Source organism: Pituophis catenifer, unplaced genomic scaffold, assembly GCF_029215685.1.
Source record: "Pituophis catenifer annectens isolate HBS135680 unplaced genomic scaffold, rPitCat1.0.hap2 SCAF_1, whole genome shotgun sequence".
Lineage (NCBI taxonomy): Eukaryota > Metazoa > Chordata > Lepidosauria > Squamata > Colubridae > Pituophis > Pituophis catenifer.
Window position 1 is genome coordinate 57,935,842 of NW_027256881.1, and position 18,148 is coordinate 57,953,989.

Consider the following 18,148-nt stretch of genomic DNA (forward strand, 5'->3'; position numbering starts at 1 on the left):
GTCTTATGGCACTCCAAAAGGCTTATCATCGCAACATTTTCTTAAAACACTGAGGAAACACGTGATCCACTCTGCTGATTAAAGTATCAGAGCCTTAATTATTACAGTATCACTCATAACATGAGCCCTTGACCCCATGCAATCCAATAGACCCTGGCCTTGGCTCACTATTTTCTCTCCTGCAAAACCCAGAAGGACAAAGAGAGTTGGGGCTGTTAAAAGTAGACCAATCAATCAGAACAGAGTTGGGAGGGACCGTTGAGATCTTCTAGTCCAACCTACTGCTCAAGCAGGAGACCCTATACAATTTCAGACAAGTGGCTGTCCAGTATCTTCTTAAATGCCTCCAGTGATGAAGCCCCCACAACTTCCGAAGGCAGCTGTTAATTGTCCTCACTGTTAGGAAGTTTCTTCTTACTTCCAGGTTGCTTCTCTCCTTGATTAGTTTCCATCCATTGTTTCTTGTCTTGCCTTCTGGTGCTTTGGAAAATTTTTATTCTTTATTCTGGAAATAGAGATATAAAAATATATATATTTTTAATTTTTATTCTTTATTCTGAAAAATAAATTGACCCCCACCCCCACCTCTTCTTTGTGGCAGCCCCTCAAACACGGAGTCTACTAATGACAACTTTATTAGGGCACAATGAGGGATTCTCTTTGTGACAGCCCCTCAAATACTCAGATAATATAATAATACTACTAATAAACAATTTTATAAGGGCACAGTCAGCGGCTCCCTTCACCCGACAGTCTTAGCCTCAGCAGTCACAAGGCAGCGATTCTACCCGAGGGGACCAAATCTGACGGTTTTCGCTGGTTTCGAAACAACTGACCGGCGTTTAGCCTGCCCGCAGCCCTTAAAAAGAAGGCAGAATGTAAACCCGGGCGTGGGTGTCACTCGCCACGACGTATTACGCAGGACCCCACCTACTTCAAGGTAAGAATTAGGCTCTATCTCAGTTATATCTGCGCTGCTCGCAGCTCACCCCACCCAGGCGGTGGCAGTAGCAAAGAGCTCCGACCGTCCCACAAGCTGGCACCGCGGGGTGGGCGTTCCGTACTAAAGACGGCGCGCAGACTAAGGCCACGCTCCAGTTGCGAGAGCGCCGCCGAGCGTGCGGGGCCGAAGTAGTCAAAGCGGAAGCGCGGGGTTTGCCTCCAGTCAAGCCGCGGCGGTGGTTTCGCTCGAACTTCGCGTGTAAAGCGGCCGGCCGGGACGCGGCGCCTCGAGGGGGTGTCCCCCGGCCACGTGCTGCGCCCAGGGACTCGAGCGGCGGGGACCCTCACTCTTTCGCTGGCCGCTTTTCGGACCGCCGCTGGTGGCGGCCGGCCGGGAGACGCTCCGCATGCGCCGCTCGAGGAGGCGAGTGGGTGAAGAGAAGGGCTCCAAATTCAAACGACGGAGGCAGCAGCGAGGAAACCCGGAGGAGTAGCCCGAAGCCGAGCGGTCGAGAAGCGGGAGAGAAGAAAAAAAGGCGGCGGTTGGGAGGAGAAGAGAGGAGAATAAAAAGAGGAGGAAAAAGGTGGGAAAGCCGAGGCCGGGTGAGGATCCCTGGCATTCCCTACCGAGGGAGCGGGGCTCTTCTCCTCGCTTTATTGCTCCCCTGCCGAGGCAACCCCCCCCCCCCTTGACTCGTTTCCTCTCCCTTCCTCTGGAGCCGAGGCTACCCATTGTGCACCGCCATGGTAGATAGGGGTCCTTTGTTAACGTCGGCGATTATTTTCTACCTGTCCATCGGAGCAGCTATCTTCGAAGTGCTGGAGCATCCTCATTTGCAAAATGCGGCCGAGGGTTACAAGCAGAAAAAGTCGGAGCTCCTGAAAGAATTTCCCTGCCTGAGCCAAGAAGGGCTAGATAAGATCCTGCGGGTGAGTTTGTCTGCGTTTTTTAAAAAGCAGCTTTCCCGCCGTCTCTTTCGACTTGGAACAAAATGGGTTGGCTCCTTTCAAATGTGCAATTGTTGCAGGGCGCCAGTTACACTTTACGCTTGAGCAAATGGCACCTGCAGTAATTAAAATTCGCGCCCGCAACACATTGCTCTCTCTCTCTCTCTCTCTCTCTCTCTCTCTGTGTGTGTGTGTGTGTGTGTGTCTTCCTCCCTCCCTCTCTCCCTCCCTCTCCACTGCCTCACCCTCCCTCCCTCTCTATCTCTCTCACACACACACACAAACACACACCTTGCAATGTGAAAAAAGAGGGAAATTGTCCTCGGAATTGAGACACGTTTGCTATTATTTTTTTTTGGTCCCTCTGGGAGGCAGGAGCCAGTTCTTTGAACACAGTAAAAACATTCTTCGACTCCGATGGCTTTACTGCTAGGTATGTGCTTCTTCCTGCGCTGAATTGCACAAACTTAACAAGGCATGGATAACATCCAGAGTCGCTGAACTCTGCTATAGTAGAAAGTATGGATTTGCTGTGCAAATATTGGTCTCTGAAATTACATTTTAAAAGCAGGTTGCTTCTGAAGTGTCCAGATTCACTTGGCTCCTTCCCTGATATTGTGGGAAAACCAAGCTGGTCATATTTTAGCAGTGATTATAATATGCTTTGCTAAGAATACACTGAATGCCATGTCAGAGCATTTATCTGAATAACAGGTGCTTTGTTTGCAATTTCTTTCCCCCCCCTCCCCCAAATGTTGCACAGTAATATTTCTGAAATTGAACATGTGAACAGGTGAAAAAAATTGTATTTATGAGCCTGATGTGTAAGGGAGGCCAATTTTGTAATCAAAATGTACTTTTAAGTTTTCTTGCAGTTGTTGGTGACTTTTAAGATTATGGCCAAAAAGTTTAGGGTTATAATGTCAACAGGCAGCTAAAATTTCTCATTTGAATGGGTATTGGCAGCCTAAGCCCTTGAACTGTTGGTGCATCTCTGGTTCTCGAAAGGTCAAAGGTGAGCTGTAAAATAATTCATTGGAAATTATCCTCCATGTGGTATGGGTTATGCAACTTTTTGTTCCATCTATTGATTGATTGATTGATTGATTGATTTAAAGATTCTGCCTTTGGATTCAGTGAGATACATCTAGAGTGGGTAGAAAGACTGAAGACTTCAAGAGAGCTTAGACTGTAAGCACCTGATTGGCTGAACTTCCTAAGGATCTGAAAAACAAAGAAGGGTGCTGAATGTGTCCTTCTCTTGGTCTTTGTTTTTCCTGCCCCTTCTTATCTATCTGTTAAGCTCCATTAAGTAGGAAAGTTTGTCTGGCACTTGTGTTAAGCTCTGTCTTGCACAGAGGCCAGAGAGTACAATAAAGAATGCAGTATATTTGTTATGACTGAGTGAGTCACAATTTAGGCCAAGTCCTTTTGCCTTTTGCATAGAAATGTTAGTCTTTAGTATAGAAATGTTAGCTGTTCTGCAGTAGCCTTTTAAATAAAGTTTTCCTGGATTACAATCCGATTCTTGTAATGTTTAAAGAATACAGATCTTCTTTTTTTAAGATGTTACATGCTTCAAAGAAAAGACAATTCCATTTCTCCTGTAAAAGAATGGCTTATTTTATAGAAAAACAATATTGTGCACCAAATGCCATACTTTCTAGGAGATCACTTGTTTGAGAAAGACAGACACAAGCAATGCAGTTCCAGTGCAAATCTTCCACCTATGCTTTTAACTTTTTGAACTGTGACAAATGAGTACAATCTGAACCAGTTACTGACTTCAGCCAAGGCTGCATGTTTGGAATATTAAATATTTTCCTCTTTCCATTCTTCTCTAAGATGGAGGGGTTTTCTGGAGGTAATAAGGAAAAAGGTAAATTGTTTTGTTTTAATGCATTTGTATGTCACATTTTGCATTTTACATGTAGCATCATCATTAACCTTGCACAGTGCTTTATAATCACTGAATTGTCTTCAATTTGGCTTATGTCATTATGGCCATTAACACCCTATTTTAAGTTGAGTGAACTGAGACTGTGAGAAATTAGTGCAAAAGTCATTGGATAAACCTATAATGTAAGCCGGGGTGTCAAACTGGTGGGCCGGATGCGTCATGTGCAGGCCACACCCATCCCAGCTCCGCAAATGGGGAAAAATCATATGACGGCAACGTGACGCCATGAGTTTGACATCCATGATGTAAACCAAAGAAATCTATATGTCATGATCTGGGAGAACTGAACTAACTAGCATGATGTATAAGCTCTGTTTCAGTCTATAAAATGAATTAGATCTGTCTTTCCATATTGTTGTTCAAATTATTCTACAACTGGATTACTTGGATTGCTTGTATCTTTACAATTTATATTGTTTTATTTGTTTCCTAGGATGATTTGATTGCTTATTCGTAAACTTTGACTAACACCAAGTGTTGTATCTTATGATTCATCTTATGATGAATGTATTTTATTTTTCTTTATGTGCACTGAGAACATATACACCAAAAGCAAATTCCTTGTGTGTCCAAGCAAACTTGGCCAATAAAGAATTCTTCTTCTTCTTCTTCTTCTTCTTCTTCTTCTTCTTCTTCTTCTTCTTCTTCTTCTTCTTCTTCTTCTTCTTCTCCTTCTCCTTCTCCTTCTCCTTCTCCTTCTCCTCCTCCTCCTCCTCCTCCTCCTCTTCCTCTTCCTCTTCCTCTTCCTCTTCTCCACTTGTAATTGAAAAAGTTCCTTATTTCAGGTCAGCGAAGTTCTTAAACTTTGATGCATCAAAAGTGCTACTCTGCTTGCTTGTTTTTCAAAGACTTGTATTTTCTTGTCTTACACCCACGTGGGAAGATGCTTGGTAGACTTCTAAATTAAAACTCTTCTACTGCATATATCTTGCTGAGGTGATTGGGCACATATACAGAACCATTCACAGAACTGATGGCTATTTCAAAATTTTCAGAAAAGTTGCTTACTCTGTTTAAGAGGCAAATCTATACACTTTGAAGTATAATTATTTACCTGGAAAACAAGACATTCTTCAGAAACCTCTACTTCTTAGCATTTCCTCTTTCTTCATTAACAGACTGTACCTAAAATGTACCCAGGAAGTAGGGGAAAGGCTTCCTGAAATAAAGTTTCAGTACCACTGATCTTACATTGGTTGCTGCACATATTGCATCATTCTAAATGAAGTGAGGAGTCCATGCAATTAAAGATCTTAATAATCATAGTCTTAGATGAATGATCATCTAGGACTATGATTATTAAGACCTTTAAATTTGTGTTGCTTTTTCACACAGAGCATGTTTACTCAATTAGTAAATCGTGAAGGGTTGTTGGTTTTTGTTATTGATACAGATTGATTATTTTGCTTTTCATTTCCATTAATGAAAATTTTGGACACTTTGTATTGGAGTAGCTAGAACTTCTGTTTTTTTTTTTTTAAAGTTCTTAAGTGAATCCAGGAATTCTGCTGGTATGACTATCTCATTTTCTCTTTGCTCAAATTATAGTGCCACACCCATGTTCAAATCCCTAGTAGCTCTCATATGCAACTTGGACACAACTTGTTTCTTGTTTTGCACAATTGCACTCTGTTCTGCATATACCGTACATGCTATCTACTTTTCTTCACTCCCTCAATTTCTGGGAGGCCTGTATTAGGTTTCCAGCTATATATTCTCTTTTTAAAAAATGTTACTTATCTTCCTCCTAGTTTTTTGTTTTTAATTTGATTTATATGCCGCCCTTCTCCGGAGACTCAGGGTGGCTTACAATGCGTTAAGCAATAGCCTTCATACTTTTGTATATTTATACAAAGTCAGCTTATTGCCCCCACAAACTGGGTCCTCAATTTACCTACCTTAGAAAGGATGGAAGGCTGAGTCAACCTTGAGCCTGGTGAGATTCGAATTTACAGTAATTGCAGACAGCTGGTGTTAATCACAATGCTATCAGTCTGCTGAGCCACCATTTTATTCTCAGTTTCCTGGAAGCTACAAATAAGCTATATTCTTTTTCCCTTTTCCCCTTTAAAATGGTTGTTTTGATAAAGGAACAAGTTCAAAATCAAACCCTAGAAGATATTGGTTTCAATATGGTAGGTGTTCTTCTAAATTCTGAGTTTTTGCAAAAAAAAAAAAATCCACTCCTAATTAGTCTTTAATCATATACCCTGAAAATATGAAAGATGGTGCAAGATAAGTGTATTTCCATGGCTTTCTACTTCACAGCAGGTATTGCTAGAGCTTAGCATGTACAGACTTGTAATGTTCTATGAATTGTGGTGTTTGTGCTTAATAGATAATTTGTTACATTTTATGCTGGTAATGAAGTAACATAGACATAGCTTGTAATGATAAAATGTCCCTATTTTGTTCCTTCATTGAGTCATAAACTGTAACGGTTAGTAACTGGTTTTTATTTCCTGTAACATAGTACATAGGAAACTTTTTTTTATTCTTTAAAACCACAGGTGCATTTCTGTCTTAAAAGATGTCATGAACTTCTGAATGGGATTATTAGAAAAGATTTTTTTTTCTTGTATGTCTGCAGGGGTGGGTTTAAAATAGCAGCATAATCTTATGCATGTTTATTTTGGAACATATCTACTGATTTTTGAAGGACTTATTATCTAATAAGTATGCATAGGGTGGCAACTTTACTGGGCAAGAACTTTCAAGGATTAGGTCATGTTTTCTCATATGTATGAAGCATTATCAGTTAGAAATTGTATTGGGTACAGGAACATATTTGTGTTTTATGAATACTGGGCCACAAAACCACAAAATATGAGAATTGTTGGTCCATGACTTTTTCATACAGAATAATAATGCAGAATTGCTTGGCAGGATGAGATGGGTGGCATATAAATTTAATAAATAAATAAAGTAAAATAAAATAAATAATGTATGAAAGAAAGCATCACAGTTAGGTTATTCACTGGGCCAATGCTATTTTTCTAACTTGGGTTTAATTTAACTTACTTGGGCACAGTTACATTGGCTGATATTCTGAATGGGTCATGCTACCTGATGTATATTTGGGCTCCCTACAAAAATACTAAAGCTTTGTTCCTACTTTTTGAATTCCACAGTTATGTATACTTTTTTTTTTTCTCCTTTCCCTCCTCAGTTTCTTAGCAACATGTTAAACCCAAGTCAATCAAAATTGAAGGTGTCATTTATAAAATTTATTTCTGAAGAGTGAAGACTTAAGTATAATATCAATATTGGAATAAAAGCTTCTCTAAAACTTTGTTGGCTTTCTGTCAAAGATAATTATAAATGCAACCTTGCAACCTCTGATTCATATTGTCAAAATATAATTGTCATTTGTGAAACTAAAGTGACAGATTGTCCTTAGACGTATGTTTATGAAAACAATGACATAAATTCAAAAATAGGTTATTTGTATTTTACTCTACTGAACAGTATCATTTAGTCATGAATTTTAGCATACAAGTAGTCCTTGACTTACAATCACTCATTTCATGACCTTTAGAAGTTACAATGGCACTGAAAAAAAGTGACATGACTATTTTTCTACACTTAACTGTTGTAGTAGTATCCCTATGGTCACATGATCAAAATTCAGATGCTTGGCAACTGGCATGTATTTATGTCAGTTTCAGTGTCCCGGAGTTATGTGATCACCTTTTGACAAGCAAAGTCCATGGGAAAGCCAGATTCATTTTACAACCATATTACTAACTTAACAACTGCAGTGATTCACTTAAAAATTGTGGCAAGAAAGGTCATAAAATGGGACTCAACTCACTTAAAAACTGCCTTGTTTAGCAATGGAAATTTTGGGTTCAGTTGTGATCATGAGTTAAATATATCATAGAGGGTTTATATTTTCTTATATCAAAAGAATTAGCCAGAGTCTTTTCACACTTGATAAACTGATGCAATTTCCAGTTTGTCAGTAGTCAACTACTAGGAAAATGGAACTTGCTTTCTTTTTTTATACTATCTCTGTATGATTGATACCACTAACTAATCGACTGACTTACTTAGAATTTACTTAGAATGTGAGCAAGATAAATTTTCTACGCTTCTATAGTTACAAGTTGAATGTACACCCATCTATCTTAGTGTACAGCTTTGTCTAGTTGATAGGAAACTTGCTATATGCTTCTAAAGCACTTTAGCCTGCCTCAATTTTTGTCACAGTCTCATTTGTATGTTGCAACACTTCCCAGTACATCTTGCATAAAATTAATAGAGCATTGCACTCCTTTTCTCTCCACTTCCTGTCTTGTATTTTTAAAATAAGGATGCATTTGCCAGTTAGGTTTTTGTTTTGTTTTTTACCTGGGTGTACTTAAATGTGGTCAACTTCTTTATTGTGGTCTGACAATTATACAGAAGCAAAAATATATTACTAGTGTTTAATTAAACATTGCACCAATGCTGGGGGATAAAGAAGCAAACAGGCAGCCATATAATCCATTTGTTTCTTGGAGCCAAACTGGGAGACTTTCTCCCTTTTAGCAAAAATGAATAGGCTAGGGGTTTTTTTGTCAGTTGGATAAATTGGTGAAAGGATCTTTATTAGCATTGTAAAGGAAAGGATCCTAGTGACAGTCAGAATAGCATGGGAATGGCAAGACATCTAAAAAAGGAGGGGGGAGAGATTATCATATTGTCATGATTTACAAATTGATAATTTTTAGAGAAAGTTGAGTCTTCTTTAAAGTAGAATAGCATTGAAAACTTATTTTAACACACCTCCATGTCTTTCCTTTAGGAAATTATATTTGTTTATTGTTCTTTTTTTTTTTTTTAAAAAAGTATGCTCTATAATTATGATTCCAGTTTTATGTGAAAATGTGTTGTTATTGCCTTGAGAGAAATGTTTGATTCACATGTCAACAGACAGGAGAGTGTAAATCTGATTATATCTCTCACCTCTTAGGTTTCCTAAGGGAAGATTTGAAAATTTTGCAGTTGTTGTTATTGGTAGTGATGATTTTGTTACTAAAATATTATGGGAACTTTTATATGAAGTGTACAACCTACACAATTAATAGAAACATTTCATTTCCCCCACAAACATGCAATTTGTAGCCCTAAAAATATTGATAGAGTGCTATACTTCCTAACTCAGATGTTTATTTCCTAGATTTTTATCTGAAGCATTTTTAAAAACCCAATTTCTAAATTTTATAGGCTGGCAGTGAACAGTATTAGGTCCAAATTAGAAGAATTATGGCACTGCCATAGAAAAATGTGAATTTGTTTTTTCAGTTGATCAGTTCATAGCACAACCAATGCATTCTTTTACTTGAGTAGGTTTCAGATATCTTAAGATGGTTATTACTGGCATTTTTCTCAGTGCTCAAATAGTATGATACTGTCAGAGTGCAAATATATATTGAAATTCAGAATTCTGTCAAAATGTAATTGCAAAAGAGTTGTAAAGAACCAGTTTCCCTTCAGGTTATCCCTTTCTTTAGTACATGTATCATTCATGACTGGAACAGAATCTTCCACCAAGCAATTGAACAGCTTGAGGTTTTTTGTTTTGTTTCTGTTGTGTTAAACTTGCAATGAAGATAATCAGCTTCAGTCCCATTATCTGCCCACCAGTTGTTGGATGATCACTTCCCGTCTTGTGTGCTACAGTGCATGTTATATGGCAGGGTCAGGAAGGAACAACGCTAGCATAGATCTTATCCTCTTTTCTCTGTATGAGTTGGGCAATAAGTAACTGATCTAGAATTGTTACAAGATTATTTCATAAGATAGGTAGTAGTTTGATTTGATGGCATGCATAAAGTCTATTTCAGCCCTATACCGAAAATAAATTTGGTTCATCCACAATTCTTACGAAAGCAGATTACATGTGGAAAGTGGGTATGGAGCCAAGATCCCAAGACCATTTGGCACCTTAGCCTTTCTCCTTTCATGTTTGGCATAGATACATACCAGGAAAAGTCTGTGAGCTTTACGTTTACCATGCAGCTGGGTAATGAAATGCAGATTTTCCTCTATGGTGCAACTGTGTTTAAGAAATTAGTCCTAGCATATGGTGAAAAACTAAATACCTTCCATTATTTATGCTCATTTATGAAATTAACTGTGAATATAACTTCCATTAATCTCTGGATTCCATAAAGCACATGAGAAATCTTGTGATGGATCAGGCAGTGTACTGATGTCATGAGAATTCTTGTATATTGCATGAAATCAAGCCACTGAAAGGTCAGGCTGTGATGATCTTGTGTCCCCTTCATTAGACTTGTAAGTTTCTCATTAGAATAGCTATAAAACACTTGTCAGTACTGCCTTCCCCAACTCCAAATTGGAAGCATGTGCATAGATAAGTTACAGAGGTTTATTTTGTTGACAGAATTTAAAGAGAAGCATCTACTTTTCCAAAGAGAAATGATTCTTTTAAAGGGTTAGGAAACACTTCACGCCAGTTCCTGCCAGTCATCTACTAAACTAGATAAATCCAGAACAGAGAAACTTGTATTACAGACAGTGAATTAAGGACAGTGGTTTTCACAGCCTTTTAAGATAGACATACCATATTATTGATTGCCTCATTTGGATTAGGCTTCAGGGTGGAGAAGAAGCAGCTGCAGCAGCTACAATTAATTCTAAATGTGAATACTGTAACATATTTGTAGTTTAAAAAGAAGAGGATGCTGTCTTTGATAAAGCATTGCCATGCATTTGATTTGTTTCTCGATATTGTTAATTTTTTTTTTTTAAAAAAATAACAAAGTCAGGGTCCCAAGTAAATGTGCGATGCATCATGAAAGTATCTTGTATTTCCTTGTTGGAACTGCAGCAGAATATTTTTCCAAACCAAACCTGAATAAGTTCCATTTACAAATTGGAAAGAGTTATCAGGAAAACTTCTGACTAAGGACAAACTACCTAAGTGATTGGTTATTGCTGCCATCTGCTCTATGAAGTCCACTCCTTTTGATTATATACAATCCAGGGGTGAAATCCAGCAGGTTCTGGAGAACCAGTAGCGGAACTTTTAAGCAGTTCGGAGAACTGGTAGCAGAAATTTTGAGTAGTTTGGAAAACCAGCAAATACCACCTCTAGCTGGCCCCAGAGTGAGGAGGGAATGGGGATTTTGCAGTATCCTTCCCCTGTTACGGCCACCAAGCTACGCCCACCAAGCCACACCATGCCCACCAAGCCATGCTCACAGAACTGGTAGTAAAAAATTTGGATTTCACCACTGATACAATCAGTTTAAAATGGGGGAATATTGTATCACAGGGCAGTTTTGCTAAACTTCTAGTTTTCTCAATGTTACTTTCCCAATTTTATACTATTAAAATAATGTTAAAGAGTGATATCTTTAATTGAGATATGAAACTAGTATAAAATGTGTGTGACAGTAGCAATCCATGAAACATTTAGGCAGTATTCAAGCTTTCATTTGCAGACATCTTAAGAATTTATATCCAAATCTACTCCAACATGGACAGCTGCTTCTTGGACTGAAGTCTCAACAGCTGCTGTCCCTTTTGTGACCAGCAAACTATTGAGATGATCACATTTCAGGCTTTATGATGCAATAACACTTGCAGCTGCACTTGTTTCAAAAGAGGGATGTTCCGTTTTCAGTGGTTATTGAATATGCAACTTGGCTAAGAGAAGGAAGTTTGTGATGTTTACTTTTTCTTTATAAATAGATATGGAGACTATTAAAATGGGAGCAAGGTGAAAAAGAATAATGAATAGAAATCTTTTGCTTCAGGCAAATGATGACCTGTTAAAAATGTGAATAACAGCAGGTTTTCCTTTTATGCCATCATACATACAAATATCTCTTAATATAAATATGGTCTCCTTTCACAATCACAGATTGTATGTGATTTATCAGTATAATATACAACTATGTTAATTATATAATAAGCCAACCACAATTTGTGTGAAGCATGATGTTTTGGTGCCAAAAGTACTATATATAGTCATAATCCAGTGTTCAAAGCAGGGCCATTAATTATTTCTTCATTATAAACTGCTTTACAGGTCCATGCTTCCTTTATCAGTTAGATTTATTATATATCCTATTAGCTGAATTCTAATTGGATCCTTGGTGGGAACATCTGGAGAGGTTTTGCTCATAGTTATGATTTGCAGTACTATAGAGCAGGCATGTTTTTCTGTTGTCCATACCCTTGAACTTTATTCTGTTCATGGATAAGAACTTGAGATCCAACTTGTAATATTACTATTTATTGCTATTTCTCTCTAACATCTCTAACATCAAAAAATGTGAAAGGTAATGCACAATTTCAAGAAATTTGCTAAGACTCTTGGTCTGAACTGAGACTGCACAAAATGGCTGCAATGGATAGAAGCCAAAAAGTTTTATCAGGAAAGTTTCTGGAAGACATTTACTATAACTTGGAGCTCTTACTAGATGGACATTGGGGTTAGAATATCTGGGCTGAAAAAAATCAGCCCAGCCTGATTTTTTATTGAGAGGGAGCCTCTCAATAACAAGGATTTAAATTCCTGTACCTCTTTGCTGTTATGTCCTGGTCTTCCCAATGTTTGCAGCCCAGGTTGAATAGTCCTTTAGAACAGGAGTCTCCAACCTTGGCAACTTTAAGACTTGTGGACTTCAACTCCCAGAAGCTTTTCTGGCTGAGGAATTCTGGGAATTGAAGTCCACAAGTCTTAAAGTTGCCAAGGTTGGAGACCTCTGCTTTAGAAGATGTCAGATTTCATGAGCAGTCAAAAGTAATTGCATATTAAATGCTAACCATGAACTCAGAACAGAAATAATTTTCTTTGATCATTCTTCCCTGAGCACCCAGAAATCTATTAGAGAAGTATATTTACATGAGCTGAACGGTTCTAATGTAAAATAGGATGTAGTTTTGTTACAGCAACATGGCTAGAGTTTGGTGTAATAGTTACTTTAAATATAAATTTTTAGAACACTATTGCTTTTAATTTATTCATCTATTTTTTGCGGTAGCAAAGTATAATGAGATTTCTAGGTAATAAAGGTTCAGTTATATATAATGCATACTCTAATCTTATGAATATGCAGTTGCCGCCATATGTAGACTATATTCTACATATTATTTTTTGAGGGTCTTTTGTTATTAAGGGATGAGGAATAACTATATTATGAAGGACTTGGAGGTATTCTTTCTTGGCTGTATTCACCCACATATGACACACACACATATATACAGGCCATGAAGTATAAAGTTCATGAAAACAGAATTAGATGTGTTTATCTCTGCTATCTCTCTGCAAAGTAGATGCTGATTAATGCTGGGAAAAGATTATGTTGAAATTATTTTATTTAGAATAATATATTTTACTGGAGTCCTCAGAAGGCAAATGAGAGCAGCTATTAAAATATGAAAGCAACAGAAGGAAAAAATACAAAATGGCCTTTGTGCAGCAATTCATATATGGATTAAAATTGATTGCATTTGTGCTAATGTGCAATGATGCAACGACAGTTTTACTGTTAATCATGCACACAAGTACATCAGTATAAGAATATTGACAGATAAGCCTATTCCCCATGCTGTAATTTCATTTGTGTTAATTAAAAATGTTTCTAAATAGAATTTTTTAAAGGCCGTAAAATAGAAAAATATGAAGAGCAACTCCATGAAACAGCAACCAGTTTTGTGTAACTTTGCTTTTTATAGTTTGTTCAAACATGTCTCCTTTCTATAATTATATGAAAATATGTTTTCTCTAATCTTGCTTTATCTACATAGGCTAGCAGTGTGTGTGTGTGTGTGAGAGAGAGAGAGAGGGAGGGAGGGAGGGAGTTAGTTAGTTAGTTAGTTAGTTAGTTAGTTAGTTAGTTTGTTTATATTTACAGTGGCCCATACAAGCAGTTTCTCAGATTAACATCACATTTGAAATATATTACTTTTTTCTTGTGTGTTTAGCTTTCTGGAATTTATAGCCCAATCCTAAACAAATTTATTGTAATTAAGGAAGTTTAGTACCAGAGAAATGTGCATAGGATAGTTTGTCTTAAAGATGTATCTAAAACTGCAATGATAAAAAAAAGTGGTCTACTTTAAAAAAATCCATCAAGCTAACCTAAAATTTTTTAGAAGGTTTATATATATAATGCTGTACAATACAGAAAACAGAAACCATTTCCCATTTGCTTGCCATCAAATTTCATAAATTTAAGAATCCCATTCATGATCCATAACTTACCGGAACCATTAATAGATTCTGCCCCTTTTTACCTACTTTAAAATTAGTTTCTGTTAAGAAGACTCATTATCAAGAGATGCTGTTGTCTTCAAGAATGCTTGTAATTTATTAACAAGAGGTAGCTTCTGTGATTTGAGGACAGGGAGAGAAAGCAAGTTCAGTCTTACTGAGAAGCATAAAGCAGAGATAACTATGTTTTCCTTAGCTTCTACTTATTTGTTCTGAGATAATGCAGGTAGGTCAAAAGTTCAGAGATGACACTGATTTGCCTTGGGTGTGTTCCAGCAGTCTGAATCCTAGTTTGGTGCAGGATTGTCATGAAAAAGTATTCAGCTTATGATTACTGTAAACAGGATTCCAACCATATACTATGCTTAGGCTGTCATATTTTGTTCCTCTGTTAAGGATATTTTTTTATATAATTTGCTTAAGAAATCAGTTATGTTTTAATGTTATTTATCAATAATTTTAAAGCTATGCATACATGAAATTGTGCTACAGTTACTGAACAGATATCATTCCACAGTAAAGGTGAATTGTTTGCTAAGTTTAATATTGATGCTTAAAACACCATCTTTCCTATGCTACATTTTACATTAATTGCTTTGTCTTCCCCACACTAAACAGTGGTAATAATCCATTTTAGTTGTCCTTAAACTTCATCTTTGGATAGTCTTTACCTTTGCATGCATATTCTAAAGCAGGGGTGACATTCATGTCATCATGGCAGCGTCACATGGTGTATTTTTCCTCTTTGCTAAACTGGCGTGGGCGTGGCTAGCACATGACACATCTGGCCTGTGGGCCGGAAGTTTTGACATCCCTGTTCTAAAGGCATTTATCCTAGTATTTCTAATCCTTTTTACCTCGATTTAGATTGATTCCCTTTCTTGAAGCTTGAATCATTCTAATATTCACAGCAATGCAAATTTATCCTATATTCCCTGTAGCAAAATGCATTAATTAAAAATTAAATAATGAATGCACGAAAGATGAAGATTGATATAAAGAAGAATAAGAAGCATTCCTCTACCAAATTCTCTGAAATTGTTTCAAAAAATAAAACTGTTCATTGCATTGATCAGTCTTATAACAAATAAGAAAGCAGGCAACTTTTGCTCCCATTTTCAAGACTTCAAATTACCAATTTTCCTACATTCTGTGACATTCCATTAGATAAGAAAGATATGTTCTTTCAAATGCAAGATCAGGTTGCTGCCTTATTAATTATACAAATTACAAATAATAAATAAGGCAGTCTACTTTGCAGCCTTAAAATATTTTAACAGCAGTACTGTTATATAAATATTGAAAGAGCAGTCAAAACTATAGTCAGATTATGTTTCTGTTTTTGTTTTTTTTAAATTTGATTTATATGCTGCCCTTCTCCGGAGACTCAGGGCGGCTTACAGTGCGTTAAGCAATAGCCTTCATACTTTTGTATATTTTTTATACAAAGTCAGCTTATTGCCCCCACAAACTGGGTCCTCAATTTACCTACCTTAGAAAGGATAGAAGGCTGAGTCAACCTTGAGCCTGGCAAGATTCGAACTTATTTTAATTGCAGACAGCTGGTGTTAAATTACAGTGCTTAGTCTGCAGAGCTATCCAGGTTTAAATGCTTCAGTGTACATCAGGATTCTACCTATGCTGTTTTCTGAATTGAAAATGGTACATATCTGTAATTTGTTAATCTCTGTGCAATCCCCACTTGTATTTACTTAGAGATTGCTTTATTGATCTTAACCAGATTGCAGTCTTTATCTTTTTAGTGAAAAATTAAATTTTACCTTTTCCACAATATCATTTTAATGTTATGTACTGCATAGTAGCCTACTAATAAGAAAAAAATTACATCTAAACATTTATTTTGCTTATAGCCTGATTCAAGAAATAATCCAGTGCTGTGCATAAAACTAACTAAGCCAGTACAACTTGGAAATATTTGTGCTTCAGCAGAGATATTGCAATATCACTGTGAACTTTGTTGCCATTCTTTTGAAAAGATAGCTACAAAAGGAATCGGTTTTATCTTATTTATTCATCAAATTTACATGGCTGCTCATGTCACAAGAAAGAATTGCGGAATCAGCAGTTGGTTGCTGAAATGAACAAATGGTATCTATTGGCAACAATCAGTCCTATACAAAAGACAGTACAGGGAAAACTTGACTAAGGCCTTTGCAAATTTAAACAGTTATCAAAGAATACAAAGTTAATACCTACAATTTCAGCATTTTTTTCACTTTTCTTTGTCTGAATGGAGCAAGAGAAATGGAAGCATGTTATTTAGACAGTTCTTGCAAAGACCTGTAGTGCAAAGGGTAAAAATTCATATTTATGTGATGTAAAGTGTCATGGATCACTCTAATTTTAATTAGTGAATGAAAACGAGCATGCTGATTTTACTTCTCAATCTTACTTCAATTAACATCTATGCACTAAGGGTAAATTATAGTGCTCATTAAAAGTTTGAATTTTCAATATTTCTGTATAAATTTGATCTAAAACTTGAGCTGTTCTCCACACAAGTCTTAAAACTAAATAAAGAGTTCACAAATGTAAGCAGTACTACACATACAGGAGACCTAAATTAATTTTAAAATAATTCCTTACTCCAGAGGTTCATACTTGACATGAGGAGGTAACAATGACAGAGGAACAAGAGGGTACTTTCTCCCCAAATCACAATTTCAACAGGAGTGTCCTTGCCTTGCCCAATGTTATATGTAGATAATCTACCAAAGCTGCTTCTATCCCAGAATCAGACTTGCAACTAGATTATAAAAATTATTCAGATAATTGGTCTCATTTAAGAAAACCTTGGATTTGTGATATGGTGCTATGAAGATCAATATGGTTTTAAGGTGGGAGTGTACTTTTGAATTATATACAAAAATTTTGAACTTCATTGTAGGTAGTCCTCGACTTACAACCACAACTGAGTCCAAAACTTATGTTGCTAAGTGAAACACTTGTTAAGTGAGTTTTGCCTCACTTTATGACCTTCCTTGTCACAATTGTTAAGGGAATCACTGCAATTTTTAAGTTAGTAACCAAGTGTTAAGTGAGCCTGGCTTCCCCATTGACTTTGCTGTCAGAAGGTCGCAAAAGTTAATCACATGACCCTGGGACACTGCAATGGACATAAATATGAACCAGTTGCCAAGTGTCTAAATTTTGATTACATGGTCATGGGGTTGCTGCAATGGTCGTATTACTGCTTTAAAGGGGCAGGAACATGGCTTTTGAGGAAGTATTTGTCACTTCTGCTATAACGTCTACTTTTCAGCGAAGATGGGCTCATTTTTATGATCGCCACTGGTGCATGGTTAGCCTTGTTTCTCTAGTTAACTATTTCACATCCTTATCAAAAGGAACTAAAAGTCATCTATCAAAATAGATGGGTGAACTGAATTTGTATGCCAGTTAATATATAAGAGATTATGTTACGTTGTTATTTCAAGAAGTGACAAAACTCTGATATATAGTGTATGTTAAATTCAACTTAGTCATAATAACAAATTAAGAGTAAACAAACATTTCCAATTTGATTGAGATTATCAGTAACCTTTGGGTTGGTAAAATACATGAAAGGATTCCAGCTCTACGAAAGATTTTAAAGAACTGATGAGGAATTTAGAATTCACAATTTAGTGAGAATTTACTTTGAAGATTTTGGCTGAAACAAATTATCAAAACAGGAAATGCCTCTTGAATATATTTTAGACAATAATATGCTTAAACATTTTGTGTTGATATTGGATTAGGTATATGCAACTTGTTCTCAGAAGGGAGTGTTTGTGAAGTTTTACAACTTTTAATTATGATCTCTTATTTCCTAAATGAAGTACAAAGAAATACGGAGTCCTATCCTATGTTTTTTTCTCTATTGCACACTTCAGTTTTGCTTTTCAATAAATGCCAGTTAAATGAAAGTGAAAAACCCCAGTAGGTGACAGTGACTTCTAGCAACTTGCCTACTAGTTTGAGTTTGGTTTTTTGTTGTCTCTTACCCAAAGGTCATAGAATGTTCCAGAAAATTCAAGTGTGAAGTTGAACTTCAAATA

At 36.7% G+C, this 18,148-nt stretch overlaps 1 protein-coding gene across 1 annotated transcript in view; it reads left to right on the forward strand.

Annotated features, from left to right (window-relative positions):
* Positions 1 to 1,686: 1,686 nt before the first annotated feature.
* KCNK5 (potassium two pore domain channel subfamily K member 5) overlaps positions 1,687 to 18,148 on the forward strand; it is a 29,286-nt gene continuing 12,824 nt past the window's right edge. Inside the window, exon 1 of the mRNA XM_070949836.1 lies at positions 1,687 to 1,872. Within this exon, the coding sequence (XP_070805937.1) occupies positions 1,687 to 1,872 (186 nt within the window). The remainder of the gene's footprint in view (positions 1,873 to 18,148) is intronic.